At 44.6% G+C, this 22,150-nt stretch overlaps 1 protein-coding gene across 1 annotated transcript in view; it reads left to right on the top strand.

The window, feature by feature from the left end:
* Positions 1 to 22,150, top strand: part of podn (podocan) — a 29,506-nt gene that overhangs the window by 5,702 nt on the left and 1,654 nt on the right. The window contains exons 4-12 of the mRNA XM_014123320.2: positions 1,032 to 1,125; positions 3,443 to 3,507; positions 9,886 to 9,995; positions 12,169 to 12,325; positions 12,587 to 12,702; positions 13,967 to 14,180; positions 14,729 to 14,933; positions 17,838 to 18,076; positions 18,369 to 18,517. Of these exons, the coding sequence (XP_013978795.1) occupies positions 1,032 to 1,125; positions 3,443 to 3,507; positions 9,886 to 9,995; positions 12,169 to 12,325; positions 12,587 to 12,702; positions 13,967 to 14,180; positions 14,729 to 14,933; positions 17,838 to 18,076; positions 18,369 to 18,517 (1,349 nt within the window). The remainder of the gene's footprint in view (positions 1 to 1,031; positions 1,126 to 3,442; positions 3,508 to 9,885; positions 9,996 to 12,168; positions 12,326 to 12,586; positions 12,703 to 13,966; positions 14,181 to 14,728; positions 14,934 to 17,837; positions 18,077 to 18,368; positions 18,518 to 22,150) is intronic.

The following is a 22,150-nucleotide window of genomic DNA, read 5'->3' as shown; positions in this document are numbered from 1 at the left end:
GGACTGTCATTTGTTTTTCAACAGGACAGTGACCCAAAACAAACCTCCAGGCTGTGTAAGGGCTATTTGACCAAGAAGGAGAGTGATGGAGTGCTGCATCAGATGACCTGGCCTCCACAATCACCCGACCTCAACCCAATTGAGATGGTTTGAGATGAGTTGGACCGCAGAGTGAAGGAAAAGCAGCCAACAAGTGCTCAGCATATGTGGGAACTCCTTCCAGACTGTTGGAAAAGCATTCCTCATGAATCTGTTTGAGAGAATGCCAAGAGTGTGCAAAGCTGTCATCAAGGCAAAGGGTGGCTACGTTGAAGAATCTAAAATCTAAAATACATTTTGGTTTGTTTAATACTTTTTTGGTTACTACATGATTCCATATGTGTTATTTCATCGTTTTGATGTCTTGAACTATTATTCTACAGTGTAGAAAATAGTAAAAAATAAAGAAAAACCCTTGAATGAGTAGGTGTATCCAAACTTTTGACCTGTACTGTACTTTAAAATTATTAAAACTAAATTGAAAATGGATAGAAATGATAATGGACCTGTATTCATACAGTTTCTTGACTGTGTCCAGCTCATTAATGATCACCCAAATGAAAGCTAGATAGTCAGGGAGCATTGAAAAATCCAAAAAGGATGGATAGAGGACTATTTTTTGAAAATTGTGATGGCAAGGAAATATAACAAATTTTCAGTGACGCCCTCCGGACTTTGTTGAAGATTGTGACTCCCGGGGCGAAATGTGTTTGACACCCCTGCATTAGTCACATATCAGTCAGTTAGCACTAGTGAATTGGACATTGACAGACATACCCAATATCTGATAGATCTTACCACAAGTGGGTCACACACACCTAAAACCTGATCGATCTTCCTTCATAGGACTGATGTAAGGTTTTAAGAGCATTAGTGAATGCTCTCCAAGGTCTGAGTCAAATTAGTCTAAGTCAATCAATAATGAATGAATGAGGCATTGCTGTTCTGCCAAATAATATTTGTGTCTCCTCTTTGCCTCCTCTTTGTCTTAGAACAACCGGATAGAAATATTAACTACTGAGGACCTGGCACGTCTGCAGCAACTGGAAACACTAAACCTGCAAAACAACCGTCTGACCACGCAAGGTAAAAATTAGACAGAGAGAGAGCAAAGTAAAAACTAGACAGAGAGAGAGCAAAGTAAAAACTAGACAGAGAGAGAGCAAAGTAAAAACTAGACAGAGAGAGAGCAAAGTAAAAACTAGACAGAGAGAGCAAAGTAAAAACTAGACAGAGAGAGAGCAAAGTAAAAACTAGACAGAGAGAGCAAGATAAACACTAGACATGGAGAGAGAGAGCAAGGTAAAAACTAGACAGAGCCGGGAGACAGAGAGCAAGGTAAAAACTAGACAGAGCCGGGAGAGAGAGAGCAAGGTAAAAACTAGACATAGGGACCTCCTGGGTGGCGCAGTGGTCTAAGACACTGCATCACAGTGCTAGCTGTGCTACTAGAGATCCTGGTTCGAGTCTAGGCTCTGTCACAGTGGTCTAAGACACTGCGTCACAGTGATAGCTGTGCTACTAGAGATCCGGGTTCGAGTCCAGGCTCTGTCACAGTGGTCTAAGACACTGCATCACAGTGATAGCTGTGCTACTAGAGATCCTGGTTCGAGTCTAGGCTCTGTCGCGACCGGGAGACCAATGGGGCGGCGCACAATTGGCCCAGCGTCGTCCGGGTTAGGGAAGGATTTGGCTGGCGGGGATGTCCTTGTCCCATCGTGCTCTAGCAACTCCTGTGGCAGGCGGTGCGCATGCACGCTGACACGGTCTCCAAGTGTACGCTGGCTTCAGGGTTAAGTGGGCATTGTGTCAAAGAAGCAGAGCGGCTTGGCAGGGTCGTGTTTCGGCTCTCGACCTTTGTCTCTCCCAAGTCTTGCAGCGATGAGACAAGACTGTAACTATCAATTGTATACCATGATATTGGAGAGAAAAAGGGGTAAAATAAATATTTAAAAAATAAATAGAGAGCAAGGTAAAACTAGACAGAGAGATAGCAAGGTAAAACTAGTCAGAGAGAGAGCAAGGTAAAAACTAGACAGAGGGAGAGAGATCAAGGTAAGAACTAGACAGAGACAGAAATAGAGAGCAAGGTAAAAACTAGACAGAGAGATCGAGAGAGAGCGAGAGAGAGAGAGCAAGGTAAAAACTAGACATAGAGAGCGAGAGAGAGAGCAAGGTAAAAACTAGACAGAGAGATCGAGAGAGAGAGCAAGGTAAAAACTAGACAGAGAGATCGAGAGAGAGCGAGAGAGAGAGAGCAAGGTAAAAACTAGACAGAGAGAGAGCAAGGTAAGAACTAGGGAGAGAGAGAGAGCAAGGTCAAAACTAGACAGAGACAGAAAGAGAGCAAGGTCAAAACTAGACAGAGAGAGAGCAAGGTAAGAACTAGGGAGAGAGAGAGAGCAAGGTCAAAACTAGACAGAGACAGAAAGAGAGCAAGGTCAAAACTAGACAGAGAGAGGTAAAGGTAAAAAAACTAGACAGAGACAGAGCGAGAGCAAGGTACAAACTAGACACAGAGAGAGAGAGTCCAAGGTAAAAACTAGACAGAGAGAGCAAGGTAAAAACTAGACAGACTGAAAGAGAATCAAGAGCAAACAGCTAATTAAGTTTACTATGGGAGCAAGAGACAGACAGACATTTAGTCTGAAAGTAGCCAAGGGAGAAAGAGACAGACAGACAGACAGACAGACAGACAGACAGACAGACAGACAGTGAGAAAGACAGACATTTAGTCTGAAAGTAGCCAAGGGAGAAAGAGACAGACAGACAGACAGACAGACAGACAGACAGTGAGAAAGACAGACATTTAGTCTGAAAGTAGCCAAGGGAGAAAGAGACAGACAGACAGACAGACAGACATTAGTCTGACCATGCAAGATAAACCAGACACAGAGACTAAGAGAGAAAGAATCAAACGAAAACAACAAATGAATGACATCAGGGGACGGAGATCTGAAAGTAGCTAGCGGAGATACAGACAGACAGACATTATGTATGGTTGGACATTTTTTTATTTGTTGACAACAAACTGTGAGAACTCTGTTTGTGTCTATTATTATTGTCTTGTTCTTTCTGTCTTTCTCTGTCTGGGTCCATGTGGAATCGCAGCCTTTGGCAGACTGTCTGGTTTACAGACTGGGCTCCAGTTCTTTTAGATCCTCCCCATTTATAATATATGCTTAGCTGGAATTATGATTAACATATGTGTGTTATTTTCTCTTATTTGCTGTCCAGCTTTTTTCACTTAAGCAAAGCAGTCCGATCTTTATCTTCTATGTTGTATATGCTTTTAGGCATGGGTTGAAGGCTGAATAACATATTCTATATTTCATGTTCCATTTTGTTTGTGTGTGTGTTTATGTGTGTGTGGTGTGTGTGGTGTGTGTGCTTGTGTTTTCAGGCCTTGAAGATGAAGGGTTTACAGTGCTGGAACAGCTGACCTACTTGTACTTGGCCAATAACAAGGTGCGTCATTATAAACACAGTCGTAAACACAGACCTTGCTCCTTCAGAAAAACAAATCACTATTCTTCCCTCACTGTTACAGAACTTGAAGCTGGTTCATTTGGGCCTATGTAAACATTCTTCAGTTCGTTTTCACGGTCACACTTTATTTGGATAGTCCGGATTTCCCATCTGTAGATGCTCTACAGATGGTCATACTATCAACAAACTATCTGTTGATAAGTAACTGCTTGCTAAGGTTATGGTTAGGGTTAGGTTTAGAATAAGGGTTAGGGTAAAGGTAAAGACTGGGGCTAGGGTTAGGATTAGGGTTAGGGTTAGTAGATAGTCTGTAGATAGTCTGTAGAGCATCTATATATGGATTAGGATAAGGGTTAGGATTAGGAGATAGTCTTTAGAGCATCTACAGATGGACTATCCAATTAAAGTGTTACCGTTTTCACTTGTGGTAATCATACATAATCAGAACTCCCAGGAGAGAGTAGCACACAGTATAGTGTGCTGTGCTCATTAAAAGTGCTGCTAGGGTCACCATGGAGCTCTCTGAAACTATCTTCACACCTCTACTTGGTTCTACTCCTATAGGAATCATAATAAGAAATAAACAGTCTTTAAGTTTTATTTTGAGCAATCCAAACCATACTGAGTGAGCTTGGATGGTCTCCAGGTTGAGACAACCAAAGTCCTACATCCACAAGAATTCAACCATACAAATATGTAATGACTCAGGCTAGAGCCATAACACAATATTTCCCTCCAAAGAGTAATTGCTTTCCGAACAAAACCGCAAAATAACCAAATGGCTGAAATACCCATTCAAAAATGGAATTTGAAACTCATGCTTTTGTTGGTTCTAGAATTAACATTTTCCTTTCCCTTCCATACTTGTATCTTCCACCCTGGATCTCCTATTCTTAGTGTGTCAAAGTACAATTCTGTGTGAAATGTCTAATATATTATTTTATGTTGTGATGCTATATGCTTGCCAGCCGTGCTGCTGTTGCCAGCAGGAAAGGTGGCAGACAGTCAACCAGGCGATATCCATTCTCTTCTCACCCAGTGTGTGCCAGCTTATGGTTGTAATCACCTCCAGTGTATCCATGCCAGCTGGTCAGATCTAAAATGTCGCTGTGGCATACAGTCGTTTTTTGACTGTGCGAGAGAGGGGGGGAGAGAGAGAGAGAGAGAGTGAGGGGGAGAGGGAGGGAGAGAGAGAGAGAGCGAGCGAGAAAGGGAGAGGCAGGGAGAGAGAGTGAAAGGGAGAGGGGGAGGTGGAGAGATGGAGAAAGGGAGAGAAACAGAAAGAAAGGGGGATTTTAAAGTGCTCACTAAGCCTAAAAGAAACCCATGTTACTTTAATCCATAAAACCATGTTGAAAAGGGGGCAGATATAAAACCATGTAACACTAACGTTAAGCTTGCTACTACTGTAGCAGTTACTCCTATTTCTGTATACTCTCTCTGTTACTACGTTTGTAATAGTTTATATAATATTCAGAGGAGTGACTGAAAGGAGTTTTACATATACCCTGTTTTAGATGAGGGAAGAGTAAGGCCTGCCAAAGTCATACAGTGCATTCGGAAAGTATTCAGACCCCTCCACATTTTGTTACGTTATTTTAAATAGATTAAATCATTTTTTCTCCCTCATCAATCTACACACAATACCCCATTATGACAAAGCAAAAACAGGTTTTTAGAAATGTTTGCACATTTACATAAGTATTCAGACTCTTTACTTAGTACTTTGTTGAAGCACCTTTGGCAGCGATTACAGCCACGAGTCTTCTTGCGTATGATGCTACAAGCTTGGCACACCTGTATTCGGGGAGTTTCCCCCATTCTTTTCTGCAGATCCTCTCAAGCTCTGTCAAGTTGGATGGGGAGCATCTCTGCACAGCTATTTTCAAGTCTTTCCAGAGATGTTCGATTGGGTTCAAGTCCGGGCTCTGTCTGGGTTTTCATCAAGGATCTCTTTGTACTTTGCTCCGTTCATCTTTCCCTCGATCCCGACTAGTCTCCCAGTCCCTGCCGCTGAAAAACATCCCCACAGCATGATGCTGCCACTACCATGCTTCACCATAGGTATGGTGCCAGGTTTCTTCCAGACGTGACGCTTGGCATTCAGGCCAAAGAGTTCAATCTTGGTTTCATCAGACCAGAGAATCTTGTTTCTCATGGTCTGAGAGTCTTTAGGTGCCTTTTGGCAAACTCCAAGCGGGCTGTCATGTGCCTTTTACTGAGGAGTGGCTTCCGTCTGGCCACTCTACCATAAAGGCCTGATTGTTGGAATGCTACAGAGATTGTTGTCCTTCTGGAAGGTTCTCCCATCTCCACAGAGGAACTCTGGAGCTTAGTCAGAGTGACCATCGGGTTCTTGGTCACCTCCCTGACAAATGCCCTTCTCCGCGTATTGCTCAGTTTGGCCGGGCAGCCAGCTCTAGGAAGAGTCTTGGTGGTTCCATACTTGTTCCATTTAGGAATAACGGAGGCCACTGTGTTCTTGGGGACCTTCAATGCTGCAGAAATGTTCTGGTACCCTTCCCCAGATCTGTGCCTCGGCACAATCCTGACTTGGAGCTCTACGGACTGTTCCTTCAACCTAATTACTTGATTTTTTTACTTTGACATGCACTGTCAACTGTGGGACCTTATATAGACAGGTGTGTGCCTTTCCAAATAATGTCCAATCAATTGCATTTACCACAGTTGGACTCCAGTCAAGTTGTAGAAACATCTCAAAGATGATAAATGGAATCCGGATGCACCTGAGGTCAATTTCGAGTCTCATAGCAAAGGGCCTGAACACAAAATTGCTAAAATATCTAAAAACCTGTTTTCATTTTGTCAATATAGTATATTGTGTGTAAATTGATGAGGAAAACATGTAATTTAATACATTTTTGAATAAGGCTGTAACGTAACAAAACGTGGAAAAAGTCAAGGGATCTGAGTACTTTCTGAATGCACTGTATGCCAACAATGCAGTAACTTCCTGTTTACGTATGGGCCATTTTTGGAAATTTACTGAAAATGAAATACAGAAATATCTAATTTACCTAAGTATTCACACCCCTGAGTCATTACTTTGTAGAAGCACCTTTGACAGCGATTACAGCTGTGAGTCTCTGGGTAAGTCTGTGCAACATTTGCCCATTATTCTTTTCAAAATCTTCAAGATCTGTCAAATTGGTTGTTGATCATTGCTAGACAACCATTTTCAGGTCTTACCATAGATTTTCAAGTAGATTTAAGCAAAAACTGTAACTTAGCGACTCCGGAACATTCACTGTGTTCTTGGTAAGCAGCTCCAGTTTAGATTTGGCTTTGTATTTTGGGTTATTGTCCCGCTGAAAGGTGAATTCAACTCCCAGTGTCTTGTGGAAAGCAGACTGAACACGGTTTTCCTCAAGGATTTTGCCTGTGCTTAGCTACGTTCTGTTTCTTTTTTATCCTGAAAATCTCCCCATTCCTTAGCGATTACAAGTATACCCATAATAACCAGTATGCTTGAAAATATCAAGAGTGGTTCTCAGTAACTTGTTGTATTGGATTTGCCCCAAACATTACAGTTTGTATTCAGGACAAAAAGTGAATTGCTTTACCACATTTTTTGCGGTATTTCTTTAGTGCCTTGTTGCAAACAGGATGCATGTTTTGGAATATTTTTATTCTGTACAGGCTTCCTTCTTTTCACTCTGTCAATTAGGTTATTATTGTGGAGCAATTGCAATGTCGTTGATCCGTCCTCAGTTTTCTCCTATCTCAGCCATTAAACTCTGTAACTGTTTTAAAGTCACCATTGGCCTCATGGTGAAATCCCTGAACGTTTTTCTTTCCTCTCCGGCAATTGAGTTAGGAAGGACACCTGTATCTTTGTGGTGACTGGGTGTATTGATACACAATCCAAAGTGTAACTAATAACTTCACCATGATCTAAGGGATATTCAATGTTTGCTTTAAAAAAAAAATCCATCTACCAATAGGTGCATTGGAAAACCTGGTCTTTGTGGTTGAATCTGTGTTTGAAAGTCAATGCTCGACTGAGGGACCTTACACATAATTGTATGTCTGGTGTACAGAGATGAGGTAGTCATTTAAAAATCATGCTAAACACTGTTATTTCACACAGAGTGAGTCCATGGAACTTATTATGTGACTTGTTAAGCGCATTCTTACACCTGAACATATTTAGGCTTGCCATAACAAAGGGGTTGAATACTTGCCCAGCTTTACATTATTAATGAATTTGTAAAAATGTAAAAAAACACAATTTCACAATGACATTATGGGGTATTGTGTGTAGGCCAGTGACAAACAATCTGTAACGGCCATCGTCAGATTGAGAACAAGGTGCAGTGGAGGATGTGTTCATATTAAGGATTTTAATAAACGAATGAACACTATACAAAAAAAAAAAAAAAATAGAGAACAAAAAACCCTCTCTATGGCCAGGGCATTACAGTACCCCCCAAAGGTGCGGACTCCGGCTGCAAAACCTGACTCTATAAAGGGGAGGGTCCGGGTGGGCCTTCCTACGGCGGCGGCTCTGGTGCGGGACGTGGACCCCGCTCCACCCTCGGCTTAGCCCACTTAGGTGGCGTCCCTGGCTGCGCCGGAGGACTGGCGGGCAACCCTGGCTGCGCCTGGCTGTGCCCGGCTGGCGGGCGACTCTGGCGGCTCCGGACAGGCGGGCGACTCTGGCTGCTTCGGACAGGCGGGCGGCTCCGGACAGGCGGGCGACTCTGGCGGCTCCGGACAGGCGGCGACTCTGGCGGCTCCGGACTGGCGGGCGGGCTCTGGCGGGCGGGCTCTGGCGGCTCCAGACTGGTGGCTCTGGCCCAGGATTCACCAGGCTGGGGAGACATGCAGGAGGCCTGGCTCTGGGCGCAGGCACAGGACTCACCAGGCTGGGGAGACCCACAGGAGGCCTGGTCCGAGGAGGAGGCACAGGATGTACCAGGATGGGGAGACCCACTGAAGGCCTGGTCCTGGGAGGAGGCACAGGATAGACCAGGCTGGAGAGACCCCCTGGAGGCCTGGTCCTGGGAGGAGGCACAGGATAGACCAGGCTGGAGAGACCCACTGGAGGCCTGGTCCGAGGAGGAGGCACAGGATAAACCGGGCTGTGGGGGAGCACTGGAGTTCTGGTGCGTAGGCTTGCCACCCATACTCCAGGCTGAATGCCCACTCTTGCCCGGCACGGGCGGAGCGCAGGCATAGGACGAACTGAACCCTCCCAGTGCCCCGGAGACACAGTGCGCAGCGCCGGCGCAGGATAGCCTGGACCGAAACAGCGCACTGGAGACCAGACGCGCTGAGCTGGCACAATCCGTCCTGGCTCGATGCCCACACTCGCATGGCACTTGCGGGGGGCTTGTCTATAGCGCACCGGGCTCTGAGCACGCACTGGAGACACTGTGCGCTTCACAGCATAACACGGTGCCTTACCAGTACCACGTTGCTTCCGGTAAGCACGGGGAGTTGGCCCAGAATTCGATCCTGGCTCTGCCACACTCCCCGTGTGCCCCCCCCCCATTTTGGGGGGGGGGCTGCCTCTCGTGCCTGTTGCGCTCCCTTGCCTCATACCATCACCTCTCAGCTTTCGCTGACTCGATCTCCCACCGCGGGCGGCGATACTCCCCAGCTTGAGCCCATGGTCCCTTTCCGTCCAGTAATTCCTCCCACTGCCAAGAATCCTGAACCTTCTGCTCCTTCCTCTCACGCTGCTTGGTCTGTTGTCGGTGGGTGAATCTGTAACGGCCGTCGTCAGATTGAGACCAAGGTGCAGCGGAGGATGTGTTCATATTAAGGATTTTAATAAACGAATGAACACTATACAAAAAGAAAACACGACAAGGAATGACAGCCAAACAGTCCTGTCAGGATTAACAAACCTAGACAGAAAACATTCACCCACAAACCCCAAAGGAAAAACAGGCTGCCTATGTATGACTCTCAATCAGCAACAACGATCTACACCTGTTCCTGATTGAGAGCCATACACGGCCGAAACAAAGAAAACCACCAACATAGAAAAAGAAACCTAGAACGCCCACCCATGTCACACCCTGGCCTAACCAAAAATAGAGAACAAAAAACCCTCTCTATGGCCAGGCCGTTACACAATCTCAATTTAATCAATTTTAAATTCAGGCTGGTACACAGCAAAATGTGGAAAAAGTCAAGTTGTGTGAATACTTTCTGAAGGAATGTAAATTAACCCTAACTGCCAGTGCATACTGCTCTTTAGTGGTCAACAGTAGAAAGAAAGGAAGAAAGTAACATACTCTCTCTCCCCCCCACCTGTCTCTCTCCCTCACCTCTCTCTCTCTCTCTCTCTCTCTCTCTCTCTCTCCCTGTCTTTTTCCCTCCCAGCTCACCACAGCACCCAGACACCTGCCTCCCTCACTGGTCAGTGCTGATTTTGCCGCTAATTCGCTCACAAAGATCTACCCGTACACATTTGGCCAGAAGCCAGGACTGAAGTAAGTGAGTGTGTGTGTGTGTGTGTGTGTGTGTGTGTGTGTGTGTGTGTGTGTGTGTGTGTGTGTGTGTGTGTGTGTGTGTGTGTGTGTGTGTGTGGGTAGGTTGGTTGGTGGGAGGTTTTGTGTAGGAGGATTACATTCTCACAGTAGATTACATTACATTCTCACAGTAGAAAGGTCTTATTCAACTATTACAGACTACAAATGGAAGCACAGCCGAGAGCTGCCCAGTGACACGAGCCTACCAGATGAGCTAAATTACTTCTATGCTCGCTTCGAGGCAAGTAACACTGAAACATTCATGAGAGCACCAGCTGTTCCGGACGACTGTGTGATCACGCTCTCCGCAGCCAATGTGAGTAAGACCTATAAACAGGTCAACATTCACAAGGCCACAGGGCCAGACGGATTACCAGGACGTGTACTCCGAGCATGCGCTGACCAACTGGCAAGTGTCTTCACTGACATTTTCAACCTCTCCCTGTCTGAGTCTGTAATACCAACATGTTTCAAGCAGACCATCATAGTCCCTGTGCCCAAGAACACTAAGGTAACCTGCCTAAATGACTACCGACCCATAGCACTCACGTCTGTAGCCATGAATTGCTTTTAAAGGCTGGTCATGGGTCACATCAATACCATTATCCCACTCCAATTTGCATACCACCCCAACAGATCCACAGATGATGCAATCTCTTTTTCACTCCACACTGCCCTTTCACACCTGGACAAAAGGAACACCAATGTGAGAATGCTATTCATTGACTATAGCTTAGCGTTCAACACCATAGTGCCCTCAAAGCTCATCACTAAGCTAAGGACCCTGGGACTAAACACCTCCCTCTGCAACTGGATCCTGGACTTCCTGATGGGCCACCCCCAGATGGTAAGGGTAGGTAACAACACATCCGCCACGCAGATCGTTAACACAGGGACCCCTCAGGGGTGCGTGCTCAGTCCCCTCCTGTACTCCCTGTTCATTCATGACTGCACGGCCAGGCACGATTCCAACACCATCATTAAGTTTGCTGATGACACAACAGTGGTAGGCCTGATCACCAACAACGACGAGACAGCATATAGGGAGGTCAGAGGCCTGGCCGTGTGGTGCCAGGACAACAACCTCTCCCTCAACATGATCAAGACTAAGGAGATGATTGTGGACTACAGGAAAAGGAGGACTGAGCACGCCACCATTCTCATCGACGGAGCTGTAGTGGAGCAGGTTGAGAGCTTCAAGTTCCTTGGTGTCCACATCACCAACAAACTAACATGGTCTAAGCACACCAAGACAGTCGTGAAGAGGCCACGACAAAACCTATTCCCCCTCAGGAGACTAAAAAGATTTGGCAATGGTCCTCAGATCCTCAAAAGGTTCTACAGCTGCACCATCGAGAGCATTCTGACTGGTTGCATCACTGCCTGGTATGACAACTGCTCGGCCTCCATCCGCAAGGCCCTACATAGAGTAGTGCGTACAGCCCAATACATCACTAGGGCAAGGTTCCTGCCATCCGGGAGCTCTATACCAGGCGGTGTCAGAGGAAGACCTTAAAAATTGTCAAAGACTCCAGCCACCCTAGTCATAGACTGTTCTCTCTGCTACTGCACGGCAAGTGGTACCGGAGCTCCAAGTATAGGTCCAAGAGGCTTCTAAACAGCTTCTACCCCCAAGCCATAAGACTACTGAACATCTAATCAAATGGCTACCCAGACTATTTGCATTGTTCCCCCAATCCCTTTTATGCTGCTGCTACTCTGTTATTATCTATGCATAAGTCACTTTAATAACTCTTCCCACATGTATATATTACCTCAATTACCTCGACTAATCGGTGCCCCCGCACATTGACTCTGTACCGGTACCCCCTGTATATAGCCTCGCTATTGTTATTTTACTGCTCCCCATTAATTATTTAATTATTTACTTTATTTCTTATTTTTTTAGGTATTTTTCTTAAAACTGCGTTGTTGGTTAAGGGCTTGTAAGTAAGCATTTAACTGTACGGTCTACACCTGTTGTATTTGGCGCATGTGACAAATTCAATTTGATTTGATGTTGCTATAGGTGTTATATTGTTATATTGCCTTTAATTACCTTGCTTCTTTCATAGCATAACACATTTGACCACTAATATCATGCTTTCTCCCCTGTGTCCTAACTCCACCCCAGGTCAGTGTATCTCCATAACAACAAACTGACAGATGCAGGGCTACCAGAGAACATGTTTAACGGTTCTGACAGCCTGGAGGTTCTCATCATGTCCAGTAACTTCCTCCGCTACGTCCCTAGGAACCTGCCCTCTGCTCTCTACCGCCTACATCTAAAGGTACTGTAGCTACAGAGTACCTGACCTTAGACAATTAAGACGCATCAGAACAGCACACTCCACAGCCATACAGCCAAGCATTTGAGGCTCTTTCTCAATTTCCTCGATTCCTCATGTCCTCTCCTCCCGTCTTCTCCACACCTTCCACGTTAGTGGGAATTGAGGAGGGGGATTAAAAGAGAAGAGGAAACAAAAATATTGACAAAGTGTCTGTGATAATCATAAGTGATGATGATTGTGTGTGTCTTCTTGGTATAACAGAACAACATGCTGGAGAAGATCCCATCAGGGGCGTTTGACAGCCTGACCCAGCTCAGAGAGCTCTACCTACAGAACAACCTGCTTAGCAACGAAGGCATGGACAATGAGACCTTCAGGTACTGTAGTACCATTTACTGTCAATGTGTATGATACTCAGACTTACAGACCAACACAAAAACACAACAGAGAGCCATTAAGTCCACCTGAGCAAAGTCTTCTTCTACGATTCCATATATCCGAGGCCACCTATTACATTATTACTGAGGGTATTGATGAAAAACAAAGACCTATAGACTTTACAACACACGCCAATGTAAAGCTGGGACAATGACACAGAAATAGGGAGGGACAAGGATTCTGTAATGAAACAGGCATGGACAATGATACTGTTTTTATTTATTTTACCATGTAAGTTGACTGAGAACACATTCTCATTTACAGCAACAACCTGGGGAATAGTTTCAGAGGAGAGGAGGGGGATGAATGAGCCAATTGTTAGCTGGGGATGATTAGGTGGCCATGATGGTATGAGGGCCAGATTGGGAATTTAGCCAGGAAACCAGGGTTAACACCACTACTCTTACAATAAGTGCAATGGGCTCTTTAATGACCTCAGAGAGTCAGGACACCCATTTAACATCCCATCCGAAAGACAACACCCTACACAGGGCAGTATCCCAATCACTGCCCTGGGGCATTGGAATCTTTTTTTAGACCAGAGGAAAGAGTGCCTCCTACTGGCCCTCCAACACCACTTCCAACAGCATCTGGTCTCCCATCCAGGGACTGACCAGGACCAACCCTGCTTAGCTTCAGAAGCAAGCCAGCAGTGGGATGCAGGGTGGTATGCTGCTGACTGTAATGAAACAGGGAGGGACAAGGATTCTGTAATGAAACAGGCATGGACAATGATTATGTAATGAAACAGGCATGGACAATGATACTGTAATGAAACAGGCAAGGACAATGATACTGTAATGAAACAGGGAGGGACAATGATACTGTAATGAAACAGGGAGGGACAATGATACTGTAATGAAACAGGCATGGACAATGATTATGTAATGAAACAGGCATGGACAAGGATTCTGTAATGAAACAGGGAGGGACAATGATACTGTAATGAAACAGGGAGGGACAATGATACTGTAATGAAACAGGCATGGCAAAAGGGAGGGAGGGAGGGAGGGAGGGAGAGAGGGAGGGAGAGAGGGAGAGAGATTAGGTTGAGCTGGTACATTCTGAGAAAATGTCAAAATGGGAGAGAAAAGTGAGATTCATCTATTCATGGAAAGATAACAAGATGACCTTTAAAGATAAATTGATAACCTAACCTCTTCTCTATCAAAGATAACATCACCCTCTCCTCTCCACTCTCAGCCAGTTGACCAAGCTGGAGTATCTGGACCTGTCCAACAACAACCTGAGTGTGGTTCCTCAGGGTCTGCCTCGAGGTCTGATACTGCTACACCTAGAGAAGAACAACATCCGCAGTATCCCTGGCGATGCCCTCATAGCCTGCCGTAACCTGGAGTACCTACTGCTGCACAACAATCAGCTACGCTCCCGCTCCATACACCAAGCTGCATTCCATGTAGGCCTACAGCATTGCTGAATACTTGGGTTACTTAAGTCCCCCATATGGCCCTATTGCCCCACTTTTGTTGAATAGAAAAAAATATGTATATTTCTACTATGTATTTGAGCTTGTGTCTTCATAAGTGAGTACAACTATTTGTACCAGAAAGGTGAGTACCAGACCTTTCTAAAACTATGCAACATGACCATTTATTGTTAATGGCCATCTCATGAAAAATAATTACGTTTGGGTATGTCTATTTAGACGGAAATCAAAATGTTGCCTTTTTTATTAAACTGGTTAAATCTTATACTGTGGATAGATACACCGCCACAGGTGTAACTAGCTCAAAGGACCATGAAAAATATGATAGATGGCTATATAGCTTGATCTGAAGGTTAGTTTGGTCAGGTTGAACCACCACAGAGTGTCGGGCATAATTGTTTTGATGTTATGATTATCATAATTTGTGTATATGTTAAATGATAAATGTGAAATGTGAAATGATATGCGCTTACAATAACATTAAATTGTTCACAAAAATAGTTTTCTCTTCTCCCCAGGGCCTGAAGAAGCTACACACCCTCCACATGTACAACAACCAGCTGGAGCGTGTCCCCAGGGGTCTCCCCCGCCGAGCCAAGACCCTTATGCTGCTTCACAACGGCATCAACGAGATCGGACGCAATGACCTGGTGATGCTTTACACCCTGACCGAGCTCAACCTCAGCTACAACCGCCTCATTAGCCCCAAGCTGCACCGGGAAGGTACACCTGTTAATCCTACGTGGAACATAAGGCTTTCACCTATATACAGTGCATTCGAAAAGTATTCAGAACCCTTGATTATTTTCAGGTCTCTCCAGAGTTGTTTGATCGGGTTCAATTCCGGGCTCTGGCTTGGCCACTCAAGGATATTCAGGGATTTGTCCCGAAACCACTCCTGTGTTGACTTGACTTTGTGCGTAGGGTCGTTGTCCTGTTGGATGGTGAACCTTTGCCCCAGTCTGAGGTCTGGAGGGGGTTTTCATCAAGGATCTCTCTGTACTTTGCTCCGTTCATTTTTCCCTCCATCCAGACTAGTCTCCCAGTCCCTGCCTCTGAAAAACATCCCCACAGCTTGATACTGCCACCACCATGCTTTACCGTAGGGATGGTGTCAGGTTTCCTCCAGACGTGACGCTTGGTACCCAGGCCAAAGAGTTCAATCTTGGTTTCATCAGACCAGAGAATCTTGTTTCTCATGGTCTGAGGCCTTTAGGGTGTCTTTTGGCAAACTCCAAGCATGCTGTCATGTGTTTTTTACTGAGGAGTGGCTTCCGTCTGGCCACTCTACCATCAAGGCCTGATTGGTAGAGTGCTGCAGAGATGGTTGTCCTTCTGGAAGGTTCTCCCATCTCCACAGAGGAACTCTGGAGCTCTGTCAGAGTGACCATCGGGTTCTTGGACACCTCGATGACCAAGGCCGGGCGGCCAGCTCTAGGAAGAGTCTTGATGGTTCCAAACTTCTTCCATTTAAGAATGATGGAGGCCACTGTGTTCTTGGGAACCTTCAGTGCTGCAGACAGAATCCTGTCTCGGAGCTCTACAGACAATTTTTTCGAACTCATGGCTTGGTTTTTGCTCTGACATGCATTGTCAACTGTGGGCCCTTTTATAGACAGGTGTGTGCCTCTCCAAATCATATCCAATCAATTGAATTTACCACAGGTGGACTCCAATCAAGTTGTAGAAACATCTCAAGGTTGATAAATGGAAACAGGATGCACCTGAGCTCAATTTCATGTCTCATAGCAAAGGATCTGAATACTTACGTAAAAAGGAATTTCAGTTTTTTACTTGTAATACATTTGCTAAAATTTCTAAAAAACAGTTTTTACTTTGTCATTATGGGGTATTGTGTGTAGATTGATGAAATTATTATTTAATAAGGCTGTAACGTAACAAAATGTGGAAAATGTCAAGGGGTCTGAATACTTTCCGAATGAACTGTATATGACAGGAATTGTCTATGTGAATACTGTATGTCTAATGTTAGATGACTCTTGTACTATGTACTGTTTGTCATGTTTGTCACGTTCTGTATGTCTGTCTACATGAATATCAGAATGTATACTGGAATGCATTATGAAACAGAAATGGATTAAAATAAAGTCTTCATCATCATCATAACTGATATTTCAGCTCAGGTGATATATACAGTTGAAGTCGGAAGTTTACATGCACCTTAGCCAAATACATTTAAACTCAGTTTTTCACAATTCCTGACATTTAATCCTAGTAAAATACCCTGTCTTAGGTCAGTTAGGATCACCACTTTATTTTAAGTATGTGAAATGGCAGAATAATAGTAGAGAGAAATATTTATTTCAGCTTTTATTTCTTTTATCACATTCCCAGTGGGTCAGAAGTTTACATACACTCAATTAGTATTTGGTAGCATTGACTTTAAATTGTTTAACTTGGGTCAAACGTTTCGGGTAGCCTTCCACAAGCTTCCCACAATAAGTTGGGTGAATTTTGGCCCGTTCCTCCTGACAGAGTTGTTGTAACTGAGTCAGGTTTGTAGGCCTCCTTGCTCGCACACACCTTTTCAGTTCTGCCCACAAATTTTCTATGGGATTGAGGTCAGGGCTTTGGGATGGCCACTCCAATACCTTGACTTTGTTGTCCTTAAGCCATTTTGCCACAACTTTGGAAGTATGCTTGTGGTCATTGTCCATTTGGAAGACCCATTTGCGACCAAGCTTTAACTTCCTGACTGATGTCTTGAGATGTTGCTTCAATATGTCCACATAATTTTCCTTCCTCATGAAGCCATCTATTTTGTGAAGTGCACCAGTCGCTCCTGCAACAAAGCACCTCCACAACATGATACTGCCACCCCCGTCCTTCACGGTGGCTTCTTCCTTGCTGAGCGGCCTTTCATGTTATCTCGATATAGGACTCATTTTACTGTGGATATAGATACTTTTGTACCTGTTTCTTCTAGCATCTTCACAAGGTCCTTTGCTGTTGTTCTGGGATTGATTTGCACTTTTCGCACCAAAGTACGTTCATCTCTAGGAGACAGAACGCGTCTTCTTCCTGAGTGGTATGACGGCTGCGTGGTCCCATGGTGTTTATACTTACGTGCTGTTGTTTGTACAGATGAACGTGGTACCTTCAGGTGTTTGGAAATTGCTCCCAAGGATGAACCAGACTTTTCTGAGGTCTTGCCTGATTTCTTTTGATTTGCCCATGATGTCAAGGAAAGAGGCACAGAGTTTGAAGGTAGACCTTGAAATACATTCACAGGTACACCTCCAATTGAATCATATGATGTCAATTAACCTATCAGAAGCTTCTAAAGCCATTACATCATTTTCTGGAATTTTCCAAGCTGTTTAAAGGCACAGTCAACTTAGTGTATGTAAACTTCTGATCCACTGGAATTGTGATACAGTGAAATAATCTGTTTCTAAAAAAAATTACTTGTGTCATGCACTAAGTAGATGTCCTACCCGACTTGCCAAAACTATAGTTTGTTAACAAGAAATTTGTTGAGTGGTTGAAAAACAAGTTTTAATGACTCACACCTAAGTGTATGTAAACTTCCGACTTCACCTGTAACCGCAGTGGTTAAATATCTCTATTGTGACATATTCTAATGAAACCACGTTGATCGTCCAGCTTTCAGGAAGCTGCGTCTGCTGGAGACCTTGGACCTGTCAGGGAACGCCCTCCACTCCCTGCCCCTGGGGCTTCCCCGCTCCCTGCAGGTCCTCCGGGTGAAGGACAACCAGCTGACCTCCATACCAGAGGGGGCGCTGCAGGGCATGTCCAAGCTCAGGGAGATCCACCTCAACCACAACCAGCTCAAACTCAACTCCATCTACCAGGGAGCCTGGATGGAGCTCAGCGCTCTGACGGTGAGACCGGGTGATTGGGGTGTGTGAGGTGGAGGGGAGAGGTAGAGAGGAAGAGAGAGGATGTATGTTGACCCCCCCCCCCCAATACACACCTCCCTATTACAATCTGTCTGATCCCCTCAACCACTTCTCTCCTCTCAGTTTACTGAACCTACAGGTTTTCTGTGTGATAGAGCTGGCTGCTCACTCTGACCTTCAGTTGTTGGACCTGTTGGTAGTTGGTTAGCAATCTGATGGTGTAAGAGGACCCAATAAATACAAGGTGATTGATTTCATTGATGTGTTCGTCCAGACGTTGGACCTGTCCAGTAACCAGCTGTCCCATGTCCCCTCTGACCTGCCTGAGTCTCTGGAGTACCTCTACCTTCAGTCCAATCGTATCAGCACTGTCCCTGCCACCGCCTTCGAGGGCACCCCCAACATCAAGGGCATCTTCCTACGGTGAGAGACTAAACACTAATGCATGCACACACGCACCTGAACCTATTTCTCAATTCAAACCCACAGCTCATGTTCAGTAAGTTCAAGTCCCAAAATCAATATCGAACTCTCTCAAATCGCCATACACACACACACACACACACACACACACACACACACACACACACACACACACACACACACACACACACACACACACACACACACACACACACACTACATGTTTATTAGATAACAACAATTCAACCGTCATTCAACCCCTGCCCCCTTCCATTAACTCTGAGGCCCAGTGTTCTCCTTTCCACTCCACTGTTCCATCCATTTCTGTAGCATTGTTTCTGAATGAGACATTTCTGGCCTTCTACTCAGCCCAAATCATCACCATCCATCCTCTACTGGGAGTGTGTGACTAAGTCCTGTTGATTGATGCCAGCTGTAAGACAGAGCCACATAGCCCCTAGTCTATTGAGTCCCAAGCTTCATCCAATGGCACCCTATTCCCTATATAGTGCACTACTTTTGAAACGAGCCCTACTCAAATGTAGTGTACTATATATGGAATTAGCATGCCATTTGGGACGCAGCCCCAGGGCTCTGATGGATATTTGGTTGATAGTTCCCTCATCATCCTTACGTGTGGTTATTTCATGTTTGGACCCGATCTATGCTGCGCTGTGCTGAGGAGACTTATGTAACGGACACAGAGAAGGAGGGAGCTGCTGATGGTACAACCTTCTGCTTTACCTCTGTGTTGACTGCACTCATTAAAATCTCCTACACATATACGCTATGTAAAGTACCCATCAGATGGTTGTTTTGTAATTTATCTACTTTCCTAAACCCTCCTAATTTTCTGGTTGGGTTATGAAATGTATATTATGTAAATTAATCAGGTGCTTTTCTAAAACTCAGCATTGATAACCAAGTAAAAGTCACTGTTTCATTTGGTTGTAAATTCTTGTTTATCTGTTTTTTGCAGGATAGAACAGAACAGAACTGATGGTGGTAAAGATTTAGGGATACTCCCTCTCTGTCTAGTTCTGTTTCTTGGCTTGTGATGCTCTGCTGCTTTTACTATTGATTAAATCAAGTGAAATTATTGGATTTCCAACTAAAATAGCTCGGATCTGCCAACTAGTTTTCTCTTAGTTTCCTTCCTTCTGTCCTCTTCTGACTTCTTCCTTGTCTGTGGGCGGGGTTGGGTCCCAAAACTCTAAACCATTAACATCCTTGTCTCCTTATCTGCTTTCTACCACTGGTCTGAATAGATACTGGTATATTTAGCTAGCTAGGTTAGTATCAGTTTCCATCATATTACTTTACCTCTTAGACCACTAATCATTTCAGGACATTTTGGCCAGTGGTCAGTTTGGAAAGTAAATCGTCTAAGATTGGTGGGACGCTGGCCTGAGGGTTTGTCTGGTTGGTTTAGAGACAGTTGTTTTTTTCAGCAGGAGTCTGACTGACTGCTCTAGGCTGTTTTATCAGCTCAAGGACTTTAAAGGCCCTGACCTCATCCAGCCCACTCTGTCCTCCAGCCTGTTGGTCTCTTCATGCTGTGGGGTCAGCCTCAGCAGCTGCTGAAGTATCACAGCAGTTAGAAAAGCTTGTTTTTCCTCTAAATCCCTCCACAGCTGTGGGAGCTGCTGGCCTGAGCCAATTTACAGGGGATGGAATGCTGCATGGGTTCAGTGGGGGAGGGGGGCAGGGGATTTGTGTGCTTGTTTGTGTGTGTGTATCTTATGCATGCATCTGTTTACATTGAGTGTGGGTAGATATACAGTTGAAGTTGGAAGTTTACATACACTTAGGTTGGAGTCATTTAAAACTCGTTTCTCAACCACTCCACAAATGTCTTGTTAACAAACTATAGTTTTGGCAAGTCGGTTAGGACATCTACTTTGTGCATGACACAAGTCATTTTTCCAACAATTGTTTACAGACAGATTATTTCACTTATAATTCACTGTATCACAATTCCAGTGGGTCAGAAGTTTACATACACTAAGTTGACTGTGCCTTTAAACAGCTTGGTTAATTCCAGAAATTGATGTCATGGCTTTAGAAGCTTCTGATAGGCTAATTGACAGTCATTTTAGTCAATTGGAGGTGTACCTGTGAATGTATTTCAAGGCCTACCTTCAAACGCAGTGCCTCTTTGCTTGACATCATGGGCAAATCTAAAGAAATTAGCCAAAAAATTCATCATTGGGAGCAATTTCCAAACGCCTGAAGGTACCACGTTCATCTGTACAGACAATAGCACGCAAGTATAAACACCATGGGACCATGCAGCCGTCATACCGCTCAGGAAGGAGATGTGTTCTGTCTCCTAGATATGAACGTACTTTGGTGCGAAAAGTGCAAATCAATCCCAGAACAACAGCAAAGGACCTTGTGAAGATGCTAGAGGAAACAGGTACAAAAGTATCTATATCCACAGTAAAATGAGTCCTATATCAACATAACCTGAAAGGCTGCTCAGCAAGGAGAAGCCACCGTGAAGCACGGGGGTGGCAGTATCATGTTGTGGAGGTGCTTTGCTGCAGGAGGGACTGGTGCACTTCACAAAATAGATGGCTTCATGAAGAAGGAAAATTATGTGGACATATTGAAGCAACATCTCAAGACATCAGTCAGGAAGTTAAAGCTTGGTCGCAAATGGGTTTTCCAAATGGACAATGCCCCCAAGCATACTTCCAAAGTTGTGGCAAAATGGCTTAAGGACAACAAAGTCAAGGTATTGGAATGGCCATCCCAAAGCCCTGACCTCAATCCCATAGAAAATTTGTGGGCAGAACTGAAAAGGCGTGTGCGAGCAAGGAGGCCTACAAACCTGACTCAGTTACAACAACTCTGTTATGAGGAACGGGGCAAAATTCACTCAACTTATTGTGGGAAGCTTGTGGAAGGCTACCCGAAACGTTTGGCCCAAGTAAAACAATTTAAAGTCAATGCTACGTATGTAAACTTCTGACCCACTGGGAATGTGATAAAAGAAATAAAAGCTGAAATAAATATTTCTCTCTACTATTATTCTGCCATTTCACATACTTAAAATAAAGTGGTGATCCTAACTGACCTAAGACAGGGTATTTTACTAGGATTAAATGTCAGGAATTGTGAAAAACTGAGTTTAAATGTATTTGGCTAAGGTGCATGTAAACTTCCGACTTCAACTGTAAATATGTGTGTGTGCGCATGTGAGTGTGTGTGTTGGAGGTGTGAGTGTCTGGGACAGATAATGAGTGTATTATGAACTAAGATGGGTCCACTACACTGACACTCAAGACATTGGCTTGATTGGGATAACATGGTGTCATGTCCCCTTGATGCAGTACAGGGAGTATCAGGGTGTTTACTAACTCAATAGAACTTCAAAACGAAGGTAAACAGTTGAGTCATAGACAGAACAGCAGACAGACAATCTGATTGGCTAAGACCACATACTGTGCTGATTTACTTACTGAATCTCAACGCCTGATTTGTTTACACCACATGTTGTGCCGGTCCTTATGGACAATGTCCATATCGGATTGGTTCTCATAATATGCTGGTTCAGATTCTAAACACAACGTCCTATCGGTTAGCAGCTCTTGCTGTGCTGGTTTACACATCAAACTCCAGCATCTG

Source organism: Salmo salar, chromosome ssa10 (assembly GCF_905237065.1).
Source record: "Salmo salar chromosome ssa10, Ssal_v3.1, whole genome shotgun sequence".
NCBI lineage: Eukaryota > Metazoa > Chordata > Actinopteri > Salmoniformes > Salmonidae > Salmo > Salmo salar.
Note: the sequence above shows the minus strand (reverse complement) of the source record. Positions and strands in the feature narration are given on the sequence as shown.